Raw genomic sequence first — 15,766 nt, 5'->3', positions numbered from 1 at the left:
CCCTAGTTGTTTTTGTGCCCTAAAACAAAAGAAACAAACATGTATACATCTTGACTGTGTCTGCAATGGCATGTGTCCACATACCCATCATTTTTTTTTTGCTATTAATGTCATGTCACTATATTCATCAACTTGCCTTTTGATTGATGTTCCCACTATACTGGGGGCTCTTGCCCACTTAGTAAGCTTTCAGAAGCATGAAGAGATGAAAATCAGATGGAATATCTCAATATACAGCAGTGCTTGTTTTGGATTGCATTATGCAGTTTGTGTACACATTAGTACTTGGGGTTGCATTTCACATCATAATGTTAATATGTGGTACAAATTGTCTCTTTATACCATGTGCTGGAGCCACCGAGTGGTCAGCACCAGTCTATCTTTGGTCTTCGGTGATTATGATGTATACTTCCACTACAGGGACAGGGACTGCATTGTTTCCAGAAATTCATCCAGTGCCAGCATTTTGCTTCTAGCCACTGTGTGATTCAAAAAGTCATTGAGTGATTCAAATAGTTGTAACCTTCCTCATAGAATTGTGCAATAAACTAATAATCTTCATAGTCAGTACTTTGTGTAGCCTTCTCTTTATAAACAGAGTCCAACAGGCAGACAATTAGCTGAAATTTGAGTCCGTAGGAGGTAATTTCCTGCTGCAGATATCCTGTGGGAAATGACAGGACCAAGTTGTCATATTTAATATTTGGTTCTCTCAGTCTTCTTTCCCACAGTGTCGATCAGTTTCTGTCCCCAAAGAGAACCATTCCGTGCTTTTCAAATTATGCGTGTTTGTATTACCCAACAGTGAACCATTGTTGCATTCATGAGCTGTTCACTGTGAACTTCATGAATCAAGTATTGAATGTCCGTGAGACAGGTACGCAGCATTCATAAACCATATAAGAAACTGCACTTTATGTAGAATTAGCATATTCTTTTACTTGAACATTATTGTAGCCTACTAGAGCATTGCATACATGTGATGGAACTGCTTGAGCAGCACTCATTACCCACCATTTGCTTTGCATGCATTGTGGAAGAACATGCCCAGCAGTTTTCTCTATCGGTATCATGTGGCGTGCACTCACTGAGTGCTGGGCTACAGGTGCGTGGCCTGCCACATGGACAATGAAACGTACACTCTATTCAGCTTTGCCACAATGGGCCTGGAAAACATTGGAATGCACTTAGAATTAGGATTTCTTTTTAGCTGTCAATTTTGCATGTTTTCTTGGGAAAAAGTGTATGCTGTGTACCTGATATTCAACAAGTATTACCACAGTGACTGAGTATGAACACGTATAATGAATATTAAAGTGATAATGAAATATTGGATTGAATTGAAGATCATTGATTTAGCTGTGGAAATGTAAATTTGTGTGAAAGAATAGCTGATGACCTAATGCTCATATTGCAGTGACATTGAGACACATTTTGGACAGAACAAATGGAAAAGATTTATGTTGAGGACCTTGACAACAGGTTATAATTGTCAACTTTGTGTATAATTAACAGATAAAGCTTTTTCCATCTCCACTATAGGCTCTCAAGAGTAAATTGAGCAAATGAACTAATAGGATTTATTACAGTTGATAATATTAACTGCAAGTAATGGTAAGAGGAAGAAGTGCAAATTTACTAGTAAGCAGAGATGGGCATTATTTGAATGAGTATATCATTCAAAAAAAAGTTATTCATAACTTGAATAATACAGAATGCCACTATATTTTTTTATATTGTTTATTCCTTGTACCAAATTCTGTGACTAGTGTTTCTTCCCTTAGGTCAGTACAGTTTCTATTTTTTGTAAATAAATTATTAATAGATTGTACATAAATGCGCCTCAGTGGATTAAGTTCTGGACTAAAAAATCTAGAGGTTTTGTATTCAATCTTCCATTGGTTTTTGTATTACTTGTCACTTCTTTTGTCTCAAACAATGAGAAAAATGCCGAGTCAAGTTGCACTGTGTTTCAGAGTACATGTTGAACTGTAGGATGTGAAAGTCAGTTCAGAGGTGGCAGGAAGTCAAGGGCACACCACCATGCCTAGTAAAGCACTGCAGTGTCCAAACCGATCTTTGGAATGAGCACAGCTTTACAGTGTAACAAATGCAACACAAAAATACTTCATAGGCACACAGCCCTAGCAGTTGCATGGCCAACATGGCTCAATTCAGCCAACTTTGCATGTGCCAGTACTTCACCCCTCTCCTTGTCAACGTGCGGAAGTATTGTAAGTAAGTAGCCAAAGATGAGAATGCAGCCAATGGGAACTGTTGATCTGCAGTACCTTCCTTTGTTGTACCAATATAGCCAACGCCACCAGCAATGGGTGTCTCATTAATATAATTAAGCAATTCGCTCGTGGCTGTTGTGCTATAGAATGAGTGCACAAGTAAGAATTCGGTTCCTAAAATGTTCGTGGAATGCTGCTGGATGTCCAAAGTCATCTGAAAGTGTATTAGTATTAACACTGAGTAAGCTTTCTGTTAGAATATGGAATAGTTCTTCAATCTGACATGTGTCAATGCAGTTAAATGGAGCTTTAAAATTAAATAGTTTGAGTACATAAGACATCAAAATATTGCAGCACACTAACAACTTTTTTAACGTGAAAGTGCAAGAGACAATATGAAGGTGTTTTTCGCCTTTCTATAACAACTGCAGTTATTGCAGTAGTGTCCTGCCCACAATTTAAAAAACAAGTAGTTCACCTGTATTGCTGTCCATAACTGGTGTAGGTGCACAACAAACTACAGACATACACTCCTGGAAATTGAAATAAGAACACCGTGAATTCATTGTCCCAGGAAGGGGAAACTTTATTGACACATTCCTGGGGTCAGATACATCACATGATCACACTGACAGAACCACAGGCACATAGACACAGGCAACAGGGCATGCACAATGTCGGCACTAGTACAGTGTATATCCACCTTTCGCAGCAATGCAGGCTGCTATTCTCCCATGGAGACGATCGTAGAGATGCTGGATGTAGTTCTGTGGAACGGCTTGCCATGCCATTTCCACCTGGCGCCTCAGTTGGACCAGCGTTCGTGCTGGACGTGCAGACCGCATGAGACGACGCTTCATCCAGTCCCAAACATGCTCAATGGGGGACAGATCCGGAGATCTTGCTGGCCAGGGTAGTTGACTTACACCTTCTAGAGCACGTTGGGTGGCGCGGGATACATGCGGACGTGCATTGTCCTGTTGGAACAGCAAGTTCCCTTGCCGGTCTAGGAATGGTAGAACGATGGGTTCGATGACGGTTTGGATGTACCGTGCACTATTCAGTGTCCCCTCGACGATCACCAGTGGTGTACGGCCAGTGTAGGAGATCGCTCCCCACACCATGATGCCGGGTGTTGGCCCTGTGTGACTCGGTCGTATGCAGTCCTGATTGTGGCGCTCACCTGCACGGCGCCAAACACGCATACGACCATCATTGGCACCAAGGCAGAAGCGACTCTCATCGCTGAAGACGACACGTCTCCATTCGTCCCTCCATTCACGCCTGTCGCGACACCACTGGAGGCGGGCTGCACGATGTTGGGGTGTGAGCGGAAGACGGCCTAACGGTGTGCGGGACCGTAGCCCAGCTTCATGGAGACGGTTGCGAATGGTCCTCGCCGATACCCCAGGAGCAACAGTGTCCCTAATTTGCTGGGAAGTGGCGGTGCGGTCCCCTACGGCACTGCGTAGGATCCTACGGTCTTGGCGTGCATCCGTGCGTCGCTGCGGTCCGGTCCCAGGTCGACGGGCACGTGCACCTTCCGCCGACCACTGGCGACAACATCGATGTACTGTGGAGACCTCACGCCCCACGTGTTGAGCAATTCGGCGGTACGTCCACCCGGCCTCCCGCATGCCCACTATACGCCCTCGCTCAAAGTCCGTCAACTACACATACGGTTCACGTCCACGCTGTCGCGGCATGCTACCAGTGTTAAAGACTGCGATGGAGTTCCGCATGCCACGGCAAACTGGCTGACACTGACGGCGGCGGTGCACAAATGCTGCGCAGCTAGCGCCATTCGACGGCCAACACCGCGGTTCCTGGTGTGTCCGCTGTACCGTGCGTGTGATCATTGCTTGTACAGCCCTCTCGCAGTGTCTGGAGCAAGTATGGTGGGTCTGACACACCGGTGTCAATGTGTTCTTTTTTCCATTTCCAGGAGTGTATAATAGCCCAAGAAATCAGGTCAAGAGTTTTGAATGATGATATGATGTATAAAGAAAATTTTATTTTGAATTTGAAGCTAATATGGAATCGCAGCACATTATTTGCCAAAAACGACAGTGGGATTCATTGTTTCTCAATTTTTGCTGAAGAACATTAAGAATTGAAAGTCGTATATTGTTATTATGAAATAAAGCCAACTTCAGGAGATCGAATGCACCAATATCCTCCTTGCTTGTGTATAATGTATTTTCTTTAGCAGCTGTAATGGAAAATCTTGAAAAAATCAAGTGAAATTTCTAATGAGATGTTTGAAAAACAGTTTAAAGGCAACACAGAGTGCATTCATTTAATAAATGACAAATGCCATTGGATTTCAAATTTATCTTTTATGCTTAACATCTTTTATTCAATGATGAAGAATAAATGATTTTATTCATGTAAGTGAATATTTTGAATACTACTTGTCATTCATGAATAATGAACAATAATGTTTATCTGTATTTATTGTTTGAATAAATTTCACCCAACTCGGGTGGTAGGCAAAGTGCACACTGCAAATTCGCAGCCTGCGTGCAAGCAAATACAGGTGCGTGACATCCGCATAGCTGTGAACAATTGCTTACTCGGCTGTGTCATCCCCATTTCCATGTACAGGTGCTCGCTCGGCTGTCATTAAGTGAGACAGCATCGGTAACCTTCAGCAAGTTCCACCAAATATGTGAAGTGTATTCACGCACTCTCTCGCACACTGTAGTAATGTGAATGCCACACAGGTCAGGCACATATTTGCAGTGCTTTGTGTTCTACCATGAAGCAACTGTACAGTTATTATAACACTGATGGCCTTGCCCTACAGATGAACATCCTGTAGTTGTTGGCACATATTCGTGCTCTTTGCATTGCAACACAACTTGGAATAAATAGCAAATGGAAGGTAGCCTGGCTGCATTTGTGTAATACCTATTACTGTTGAATATTACATTTCAGGAGGTGGGGGACAATGGTTATAGTGGATAGGCAGTGCATCTAACATAACTGTTGCTTATTTTGTCGTATTCATACATCCCATTTTCTTTCTGTTTCACAGATGAGCACTCAACGGGGAAATACACAGAGAACCAGGCCACAGGCACACCAAAATACGAAAGCATTTAAAAATGACCTACATGATACCTCTTCTCAGACAAAGCTTATAAATAATATTGATCTGTCTGGTGTGTGTGAAAGATGCAAGAGCATCTTGGAATGGAAAATTAAATACAAAAAATACAAGCCCCTAAAGGCTCCAAAAAAATGTGTGAAATGTGAACAGAAAAGTGTAAAAAAGGCTTACCATACAGTCTGTTTCCCTTGTGCCAAATTACTGAATGTATGCCCAAAATGTGGTAAAAATGAGAAAGTTATTGAAAAACTCATTTCTATTGAAGAACAACTGAAAAAGGATGCTGAACTCCAGAGACAAATAAAGCTGCTGTCATTGCGAAGACGACGAACACTTCTACGTTACATTGCTAGCCTTACCAAGGGTACAAATTCAGGTAATGTTTACTTGATACTTTTTAGGGGTAGCAATGCATTGTGTTGATTACTGTTATAAAGAAAATCAGGGAATAAATCAAACTTTATTATGTTTATTCTTTACGGACTGTAAGAAAAGTGTTTTTGAGTTAGGTCTATTTGTGACAGAAAATTTATAATTTAGAGCGAGAGATTGCAGATCTTTGGGTTAAATAGTTTTCCAGTCACAGTCATTACTGTGAACTTAAAATTAGAGTTCTGAAAATCTCACTTTTACATGTTCGCCACATTTTCTCAGCGAAAAACGTGTAACTGTCATATTGTTATTATATTCTCATTGTGTGTGTGTTATTAAACTTAATGTTTTGTAATGTATAAATGTTTTTTTTTGCATACTCCAGGCTTTGCTGTGGGAGAAGATGAAATGAGGAAACTGCAGGAAGAAGTTACAAAAAAACTGGAATCACTGAAAATAAACAAAGATGATGTTTTGGATGACTTATTAGATGATCTTACTGATGAAAGTGATGATGATTGATTACTCTATCTCAAAGATTTTACCAAAGAATATAACTTATTTCAGTAATATCCTTCATATATTCCCAAAACATGTAGAGTACATAATGTGTTTTCTTGCTAGTAGTGCATGTGCAGCTTTAGAATACGCTTCAGAAGGAACAAACCTATTTTTACTCTTTTCTCTTACATAGAGTAGATATAGCATAGCTGTTTCTTATACTATACTTTCATGTTAACTGGAAATAAATATATTTGTCCCAAAGTTAGCTACAATTCACATGTTATCCTTATTCCTGTGTAAATTTTCCATGCACTTTAGATGTGCTCAGCAAATATTGTATCTGATTCATGCAGCTTTTGTCTTCTTTCATATAGAATTTTATGTTGTGGTGTTGTCGGGCCTGTCTTGGGATGCTGAACCAGTGCTTTAACCAGTAAACGTACTTCCCAACATTTACAAATAACTATTTAGAATTTTGTCTTGCATTGTTAGACAGTATGTGAATGAAGATACTTAGCAAATGGACAAACTTGCATTTAAGTTAAAATTTAACAAGAATTCGTGCAGCACATAGTGTAATACAATGAATTTTTTTTCCTCTGATGGTGACATTTTATCAAATATTACAGAAAATAAATCTTATGATTTTTTACAACTGAACATGCTTTTCACTTTCGATGCAACATGAATCTGTAAATTCATAATAAATCTGAGGACAGTGAATTAGTTTCTGCTCATCATTATGAAGTATCCACTGCTGTTGCACATTGACAGTGCAGTATTAGTAATACATTTTACAGATTTTTTTCTATGCTAGAAAGTAAATATGTAGCTACACTTAATTAACAGGAGCCATTATATTAATTTCTGAAGACACCCTCACCACTGTGGCTGATAATTAGCGCTGTAATGACTGGTATTATCGGGAAGGAAACAAGTAAAAGAAAAGATAGAATAGTAAATAATAAAGCAAAAGGAAATTGTTTAAAAGTCGATGCTTGGAACAGTTTTGGGTTTGTATTGATTGTTATTCAGTTGAAGCCTTTGCTGTTTATGTCTTACGACCTCAGTGTTGTAACTTGCCCCAGATGCTGTGGATGTCTTCATCCATGCCAAACTGCCATTGGCATAGAGCTGTAGACAAGCATATTCACGGTATCTGGTAGCACTCCCAAGTGCTAGAAATTCATTCAGGTGCACTTAGGCACCTGTGAAACAATGTAAAAGGTTCATTTTCCTTGTTGCGAACCTATCATTTTAATATATATCTCCTGAAATAATGTTTTATCTATCTCTGGTGAGAAAATCTTTAGAAGCGTATGCAATAAAGTGGAAACAATCCAAGATATGTCTGCTAATGCATAGGTGCCCAAGTATGCTAAGAAATCAAATAAAAATGCAAAACATGCAAACTATCATTGTGTGTTGCACTCTGCCTCGTGTCTTCCGACACAAAGAAAAATTCCTAACACCATCAAATATACAGGACAGTAATACTTTTTCAAAACATTGTTAAAAATACAGGTTGATGGCCCCCAACAAAAACAGAGATTGACAATACATCTGCTGTGTGTGAATATCATTCTGACAACTAAGACCTTGATTTTGAATGTTTTCACCAATAAATTCTTGCACAGAAAAACTTAGATTGGAATTTTATTAGACAGTATGGTACTTATATTTAGTAAAATACTCATGCACACATGACCAAAAAGTACTCACTTTTTGTACCTTTTAGCACTGGAACAATTTGTTGTGCTTATGCACACAAAATATGTAGGTACACTTCTAGGAACTGTTCCAACAGACAAATGTATTGGTTTTGAAGATTGTCTGTGGGTGAATTATTGTGCTTATCACAGGGGTGGTTGGGCATTTCAGATTATACAGCAGTTTTCTTGAAAGTTATTTAAAAAAATAAAATTAAAATTCAGAACAAAATATGTTCCACATCCACGAGGATCTCCTCAACACGTATCTATGGAACGAAAAACTAATCTAATCTAATCTAATCTGCTACAGAAGAAAGCATCAGAGGGTGACATAACACGCTTTTCCAACACTGCTGCATGCTGTTCATGTTTAGTGCACAATACATTATTCAAAACATAAGCTACGAAACAGGATGACAGAATCTTTGCCATAGTCATGTTATAAATAATGTTCTTATTACAGATAATTAATGTGCCCTTCTGTTACTAATTGCTCAGATTGTTACAGTGTAAGGACCATATCTTAGATGAAGTTACTAAAGAGGTCACACCCAACAAAAATGAAGCAAACTAGTTATTACTGAAGATGCAGTGATTGTCACTGTGATAGAGTGAAAGCATAAATGGTCTTTATCTCTCATTCGTTGTATAACAAAATGGGATACTTCCTGCTACATGAACGCTCTAGTGTAAGCCAAGATATGGTTGTTCTCTGTCCTCTACTGGAAACATAGAGAACATTTGTTTTGGATACAGGTGTTCCAAAACTACGCAAAAGCTAAATAGAACACGAACACGTAGCTGATGAAAGTTTTTTTACTTAAGGAAAAGAGTAAGCCACAGACCTGCTAATAAAACTCTCCTGCGAAAGTAATGGAGATGATCATGAAAAACAGCACACAGCTTAATTTGCTCTCCATCAAATAGCGACCTATAATGAATTATCCATGTAACTGTTGACACTTTACTTTTTTGAAAGAAAAGTCACATAGCAAACAACCAATAAACATGTAATTCATAGTGAAAAATGAGTGTGTTTTTTGGCTTTTGACACTGTTCCTCACAAGGGTTTCTAATCAAATTGCTTGCCTACAGAGTATTGTCTCAGTTGTGTAACTGGATTTGTGATTTCTTGTCAGATAGATCACAGTTCACAGTAACTGACAGAAAGTCATTGACTAGAACAAAAGTGATAATTGGCACTCCCCAAAGATGGGTTCAGGCCCTGTACTGTTCCTCATCTATATAAATAATTTAGGAGACAATGTGAGCAGCCATCTTAGATTGTTTGCAGAACATTTACCATCTAGTAAAGTCATCAGAGGATTGAAACCAATTGCAAAATGATTTAGACAGGACCAATTGAACCTAAATAATTAAAGTGTGAGGTCATCCAAATGAGTACTAAAAGGAATGAGTTAAATTTTCGTTACGCGATAAATCACACAAAATCGAAGACTGTCAATTCAACTAAATACGTATGGGACAATTAAGAACAACTTAAATTGGAATTATCACATACACCAGGGGTGTACAGACTTGCGAGTACCACGTGCAACAAACCACTTAGTGTGGCTACATAAGGGTTACAAGTTCAAAAATATTGTGCCATGAGACAAGATGTTATTCTGCATTAGGATCCCCATACCCCAGTGCCAGCTAGACAGGGCTCAAAAGAAGTTCTACAAGGGCCCCACTCCCTTCATTTTAGGAGGCAATGAAAGATGAGTAAAAATAAAAAACTAAAAAATTACAAGAACAAACAGTGAGGGGCCTGCAGTTCGAGGTCTGTGCATCCCTGACTGGGATAATGTTGGGGAAGGTGAACCAGAGACAGCATTTTATTGACACAATACTTAGAAGATGCAACACACCACTACTAAAGACAGCACCTACACCACACTTGTGCATACTTCGCTAGAGTATCGCTGTGCGGTATGGTATCCTTACCAGGTGGAGGACATTGGAAAAGTTCAAAGAAGAAAAGCTCATTTTGCATAATCGTGAAATAGGGGAGACTATGTCTTGGATCTGATACATGACAGTGCCAGCCATTAAAACAAAGGCTTTTTCATTACATGAAATTTCAATCTCCAACCTTCTCCGAATGTGAAAATATTCAATAGACAACCACCTACATAGAGGGAAACAGTCGTCATAATAAAATAAGAGAAATCGGCTTTTATGAAAAGTCTTAAGTGTTTGTTTTTCCCCACATGCTGTTAAAGAGTGGAAAGGTAGAGAAATAATGTGAAAGTGGTTCAATGGACCCTCTGGCAGGCACTTTACTGTGAATTGCGTAGTAGTCATGTAGATGTTTTTTCATTACTGTAAGTAATTTACATAGGTGCAAAGTCAGAAATTAATTGTCTGAATAATTTGTAAAGTCACTGTATTTAGTTTAACTTGGCAGTGACAAAACTTGAGTGACAAGACCGGTGGCTAATGCTCCAGATGTATTCAGCATAGGATGACGCTGGCCATCAAAGTAACTTGGTATCTTATAAGGCCAAAGTGCAAGGCACTAAATACAGGTAGCAGAATTTTACGATAATGACAGAAACTCAAGATGGCATGTAGCAAGCAAGTCTACAGCAGTTGGAGTGTTAAAGAAAGCATATGTTCAGCAGCAGACACAGAAAGGCATATAAGTGGGATGACTATAACAAGGACACACACACACTTGTCTTTTGGAGAGTGATTCTAGTTAAAGATCCCAAATTTCTTTATTCAAATCTCTTATACGGTTGATGGTGTACAAGCAGGTACATAATTACAGTGATTCAGAACAATAGATATCCCTATTAATTCATTCAATAACTAATATGTATTTTAAATTTTAACTGTATCTATGATATATGTATCTACATGAGGTCTGTGATGTTATGAATTTGATAAACAGAAGCGGCAAATTGTATTGTTCATATAATTTGTTTTGCATTTCAATATCTTGATAGTTATGACTTCTTAGTAACAATTTATGTAGTCAAACAGCATTTTTTTTTCTTTGGCTAGTAGTGAGACAGGTTTGTTTCAAAGAATACAATATGGTATTACAAACTAAATTAGATGATGTGTATCATTATAGTGTTGTATACAGCTGTTTGATGTTGATCAGAAAATACCAAAAAACTACAGGGTTAAGTGAGTAATTATTGCCACTGCCTTAAAAATCATTAGAATACAGTTTCCTGTGTAACTTCAGAAAATGAACACACTTGCTATTGAAAAGCCTTTGGCACCTAAGTCTTCCTTTGGCACCTAAGTCTTAAGATTTAAGCCTGCTTGACTACTCATCAATATGGCTGACTGGAAGTATTTCACTGTATAGAAATAAACACCCTCTGTTTCTACCAATGCAGTCCAACAACTGTTTCACACAGATGGAGATTAAAGCTGTTGAGATTGACCTGTCTTAAATTTGTAAAAATCATATTTAAATGTCTTCATGCCAATAGAGACAATTTGCAGTGTCACTTATGATGTGATCCTAATTTTGTACCACATAAGGTAAGAGTAGATATATTTTCACATCATCTGCAGTTTACCAGCTTTTTATAGGCAACAGGTATTAGTAGTCATTCACAGGCCCATCCTTTTTAATTAGTGTAACTTGGCTGAAAATATTATAAACAAAAGTGAGAGAGATTCCAAAATCCCAATGTATAATACATCATACTTTTTTTGGGATGGGCATGTGGAATGTTGGTGAGTAAGATACAACTACTTTAGATAAGAAATTTCTATGGTAAAATGGGACTCCCAGTGAGATGTTTCTTCTGAACAATGGGGACTTGGTAATACAGGTAAGTGTATCGATCCAGATTCTTCCAAATGTCTCAACAAATTCTCTCATCACTCTGCACGTGCTGATGGATCAATGCACTGACAACAGTAGAAAAGTTTTGTCTAAATTATGAGTAAGAACTTCTATAATAAATGCATGTGATGAGCCAAATAACCAAAGTCTTCAGATTAAAACATCGGTGGTTTCATCATGATATCCAAGTGTGTGCATTGCAGGAAATTAATTGTAGAATAGGAAACTGTTGTGTGGGCATAATTTCAAGTGCACTGGGTCCTTTGAGTCACTACCAAAGAAATATTTAGTATTAAGTTACAAGAATTAGATGTGCTGGTTATGCTGGAATTTTGATCTTGAGCACTTATGTAGTAGGGCTTGGTATTTCCCCACAGTTATTTGCAGAAAACTGATGAAAATCTTAGTGAACCCACTAACATGGTGTACCAAGAAGTGGTTAATAACTTCATACTGAAGTCTGAACGGTTTCTGGAATAATTACACCATCAGTAACAGGTATGGATAATGCAATGAGGAAGCTGCACTTTAATCTGTACTACAATATAAAGACCAAGATGTTTATCATTGTTACCAAATTTGTCAAGAAGTTCTTGCCCAATTTACTTCAAATTTTGAAACAATACTTTAATGTTTGGACAGACATAGCCTACATATTTATGTAAAGCACTTGCTCCGACACCTACAAAGGTCACTTTTGCCAGTTCCGTCTTCAAGAAGAGCTTTCGCTGTGCTATTATCTGCATGCTTCTTGCCAGCCTAATTGCAGGATTAGCAAATTTCTGTCCACTGATGAAAAGTGGCAGATGCAAAAGTGCTGTAATATCATTGCCAACACAGCTGGAACATCTCAGCATAGTGTCCATCACACTGCTCACCCATTCCTTCAGTGAAACCGTACACAAGGGGCCAGCCAGCTCTTCATCAGTGAAACTTCCCACAACACGGCATATCACTTTTAATGTATTAATAATGGAGGGGGGAGAGAAAAAAAGAAAAAAAAAAGGGATAACCAGACCTAAGGCGGAACAATACTGAATGGAAGCCTGTGGGCTAAGAGTAAAGTGGGCATTATTATTGTCAACAAGTACTGTGTGTGAATTGAGTATTTTAGTGTAATTCAAAGATAAATGGGTAGAAATCAAATGAAATGCAGTTACTGTAACAAGCTACCTGGTATCAAAATATTTCTTAACATTGGAAATTTTGTCAGTGGAGTTTAGGTATATCCTTTATGTTTGAATGACATACTTTTTGTCAGTATTTGTAAACTTTGTAAGGTCCATATTACGGAAATGAGATGCTGTTGCTAATAGGGTACACACGAGCAAGATACAGGCTGTAACAAAATCTACTGATAAAGTTGAAGGCATTGTAGAGAATGTTTTGAGAGACAACTGAGGATAGGAAGCCATATCTGAAATCATCTGACGGAGGTACACAGTGCTGAAACTTTAGGAGCCACTGCCTGTCATGAGGTAAATGTTTTGGCGGGAAGTGTGAGTCGGTAAATTGCCATGCTATACATAGTGGTCTCTCTTTGTGTTGTGACAGGTAAAGATGTGTTGGATGCCATCTGGCATCCTGAATACTTTCAGGCCCATTGTGAGTTCTGATTTCATTCATCAGCAAACAAACTCTGCTGCCAAAGGGGTTACCTAGTGGGAGATATTGACTCCTTTTACTTCCATGCTCTGTAGCATTCTTGGATGATGCTTCTGGAAATGGGTTCCTGTACTCGACTCGTCTCTTAAGAGACCTTGTACAACTCCTTTACGTTTCTCAGCACCATTTTGTTATGTCCCTTTTACAGGGCGAGTCAAAAAGGACTTAAAAATTTGGATAAATTTGAGATAACTTACAGTATTGGTAAAGGTATCGTTTTGTAGCAAACAACCTCAAGATCCACATAAAAGTGTTAAGTGTCATTTTGGTTCGATGTGATTACCATTTGTGATGCAGCAAACGTCCCACCAGTAATCAATTTCTTCCCACACCCGTTGCAGCAAATCTGGTATAACTTGTGTAATGGCAGCAAATATTCAAATTTTCAGGTTGGCTATGTTATTTGGTAGAGGAGGAACATACACATGATCAGAGAAAGAAATCCAGTGGTGTCAAGTCTGGGGTGCGAGGTGGCCATGCAATTGGCCCAAGACCAATCCACTGATCTGATAAGAGACTATTGAGAAAGCCTCGAACTTCCATGAGGAAATAAGACAGTTCACCATCTTACTACTAGTAAACCACCCCACCTCTGTCATCTTCATCGATACGTGGGATTAAAGTTTTCAAACATATCCACATACACAACACCGGTGACAGTTTTCTTCACGAAGAAATATTTCTCGGGCCAAGAGTAAGTTGTAGGCTTTCTTGGAGGTTCTTTAGTGTATTTGGTGTGAAATTTATGCCAAAAAGTTGTTGCAGAGTTTGTTTCAAGGAAGGATGGGGGTTGATGCATTATTTGAATAAAACTTGAGGTTCTTTGCTACAAAATGACGTCTACTGATTATGTAAGTTACCTCAATAAATTCTATATCATTCCAAAGTTGTTAAGTCCTTTCTGACTCGCCCTGTATAAATAAATCAGACTAATGCTTGCTAACATTTATTACTTCCGACAAGTGATAATCTCTGTGTAAATGTTGCACTAGTGTATTTTAAGGCTGTGGTAAAAAAAAAAAAAATTAAAAGCTTTAAAAAGACAGTGCGAAACCTGTTGGCATGTTCTCCGCGATGAGTTCTTTGACTTACCTAGAAGACACTGGTTACAGTCAATTACAGCATTTTCATTTTAGAATCATATTTATGTCATCTTCAGCCATCATCTTATGAAACTAAGAGAATCAGTTTTTGGGTAGTGTTGGTTGGGGTAACTTGGATGTAAATGACAATGTTTTTCATAATTCTTAATCTAACCTTCTCACATATTCGAATTATATATATTTAATAATTTGTGTTCACACAGTGATACTGCCCTTTTGAAATAAGTGTTTTTCCTAACAAAGCAGTGAAGATTTACAATTGAAAAGGTGCTGTTGAGAAACCAGCTGTGATACAATAACAAGACAGAAATATGAGTCACATTTGCTGCAGCTCCTTCTATAGGCTGTTCCTTATTGTCCTCACCCAAAGCTCTACTTCCATTTGGAAGTACTTTTCTGCAGTTATTTGCTTTGTTTCAGGATTACGGGAATGGAATATAAGAGTGTACATTCTATAAATAGTATAGCCAGGCCTGAAAGATTTGAACTTGACATGATGACTGCAACTCAGCCTTCTTGTTAATGCACAGAAAAGGCCATCCTTTCAATAAACAGCTTACATTTTACAAAGCTATTTAGTGTCTTTCCTTCAGCATATACTGAATGCTCATTTCCTTTGCTCTTCCATTCTAACAAATAATCAACAGTACTTACACTGATGCAAACCAATAGCTTCAGAGTCTGAATTTGGATTTCTGATTGTAAATAACTATCATTCTTGGCTTCATACAGAAACATGGCATTTGAATTTGGAAATATTTTACTGTTTTACATGACCAGTTCATGAATGTTTACATAGAAGGGATACCAACATGCATTACTAAGACCTGACACTGGATGTGGTCATACCATTCACAGTTTACATAGAAGGGATACCAACATGCATTACAAAGACCTGACACTGGATGTGATCATACCATTCACAGTTCTGAGACAAATGATAATGATAGTCTGAAATGTACTTACAATGTGGCCTATAACACAATGACAGTGTCTGTGCTATTCTTTTTTTATGACTGCTTGATGGCAGTTTAATAAGAAATTGAACATTTAATTTTTGAGTCTTAACATAGGTAACATAATACACTACCCAAACAGCCAGCTTATGTAATAGATTATACTGTATCAACAATCACTGAGATTTGCACTCTTTTAGAGATTACTATAAGCATTGATTAAATATGTTCATTTCACAAGAGTAATATCCAAGAAATCGTAAACAAGAACAATAGAAAGTC

General features: G+C 38.2%; 1 protein-coding gene across 2 annotated transcripts in view; it reads left to right on the top strand.

Moving 5' to 3' along the window:
* LOC124721810 (uncharacterized protein C9orf85 homolog) overlaps positions 1–6,888 on the top strand; it is a 40,434-nt gene extending 33,546 nt beyond the window's left edge. For both annotated transcript variants that reach the window (XM_047246930.1, XM_047246931.1), the window contains exons 3-4: positions 5,278–5,728; positions 6,110–6,888. In XM_047246930.1, the coding sequence (XP_047102886.1) occupies positions 5,278–5,728; positions 6,110–6,246 (588 nt within the window). In that variant the 3' untranslated portion in view covers positions 6,247–6,888. The remainder of the gene's footprint in view (positions 1–5,277; positions 5,729–6,109) is intronic.
* The last annotated feature ends 8,878 nt before the right edge of the window (positions 6,889–15,766 follow it).

Source organism: Schistocerca piceifrons, chromosome X (assembly GCF_021461385.2).
Source record: "Schistocerca piceifrons isolate TAMUIC-IGC-003096 chromosome X, iqSchPice1.1, whole genome shotgun sequence".
Taxonomy (NCBI): Eukaryota; Metazoa; Arthropoda; class Insecta; order Orthoptera; family Acrididae; genus Schistocerca; species Schistocerca piceifrons.
This window is presented reverse-complemented; position numbering and strand designations above follow the sequence as displayed.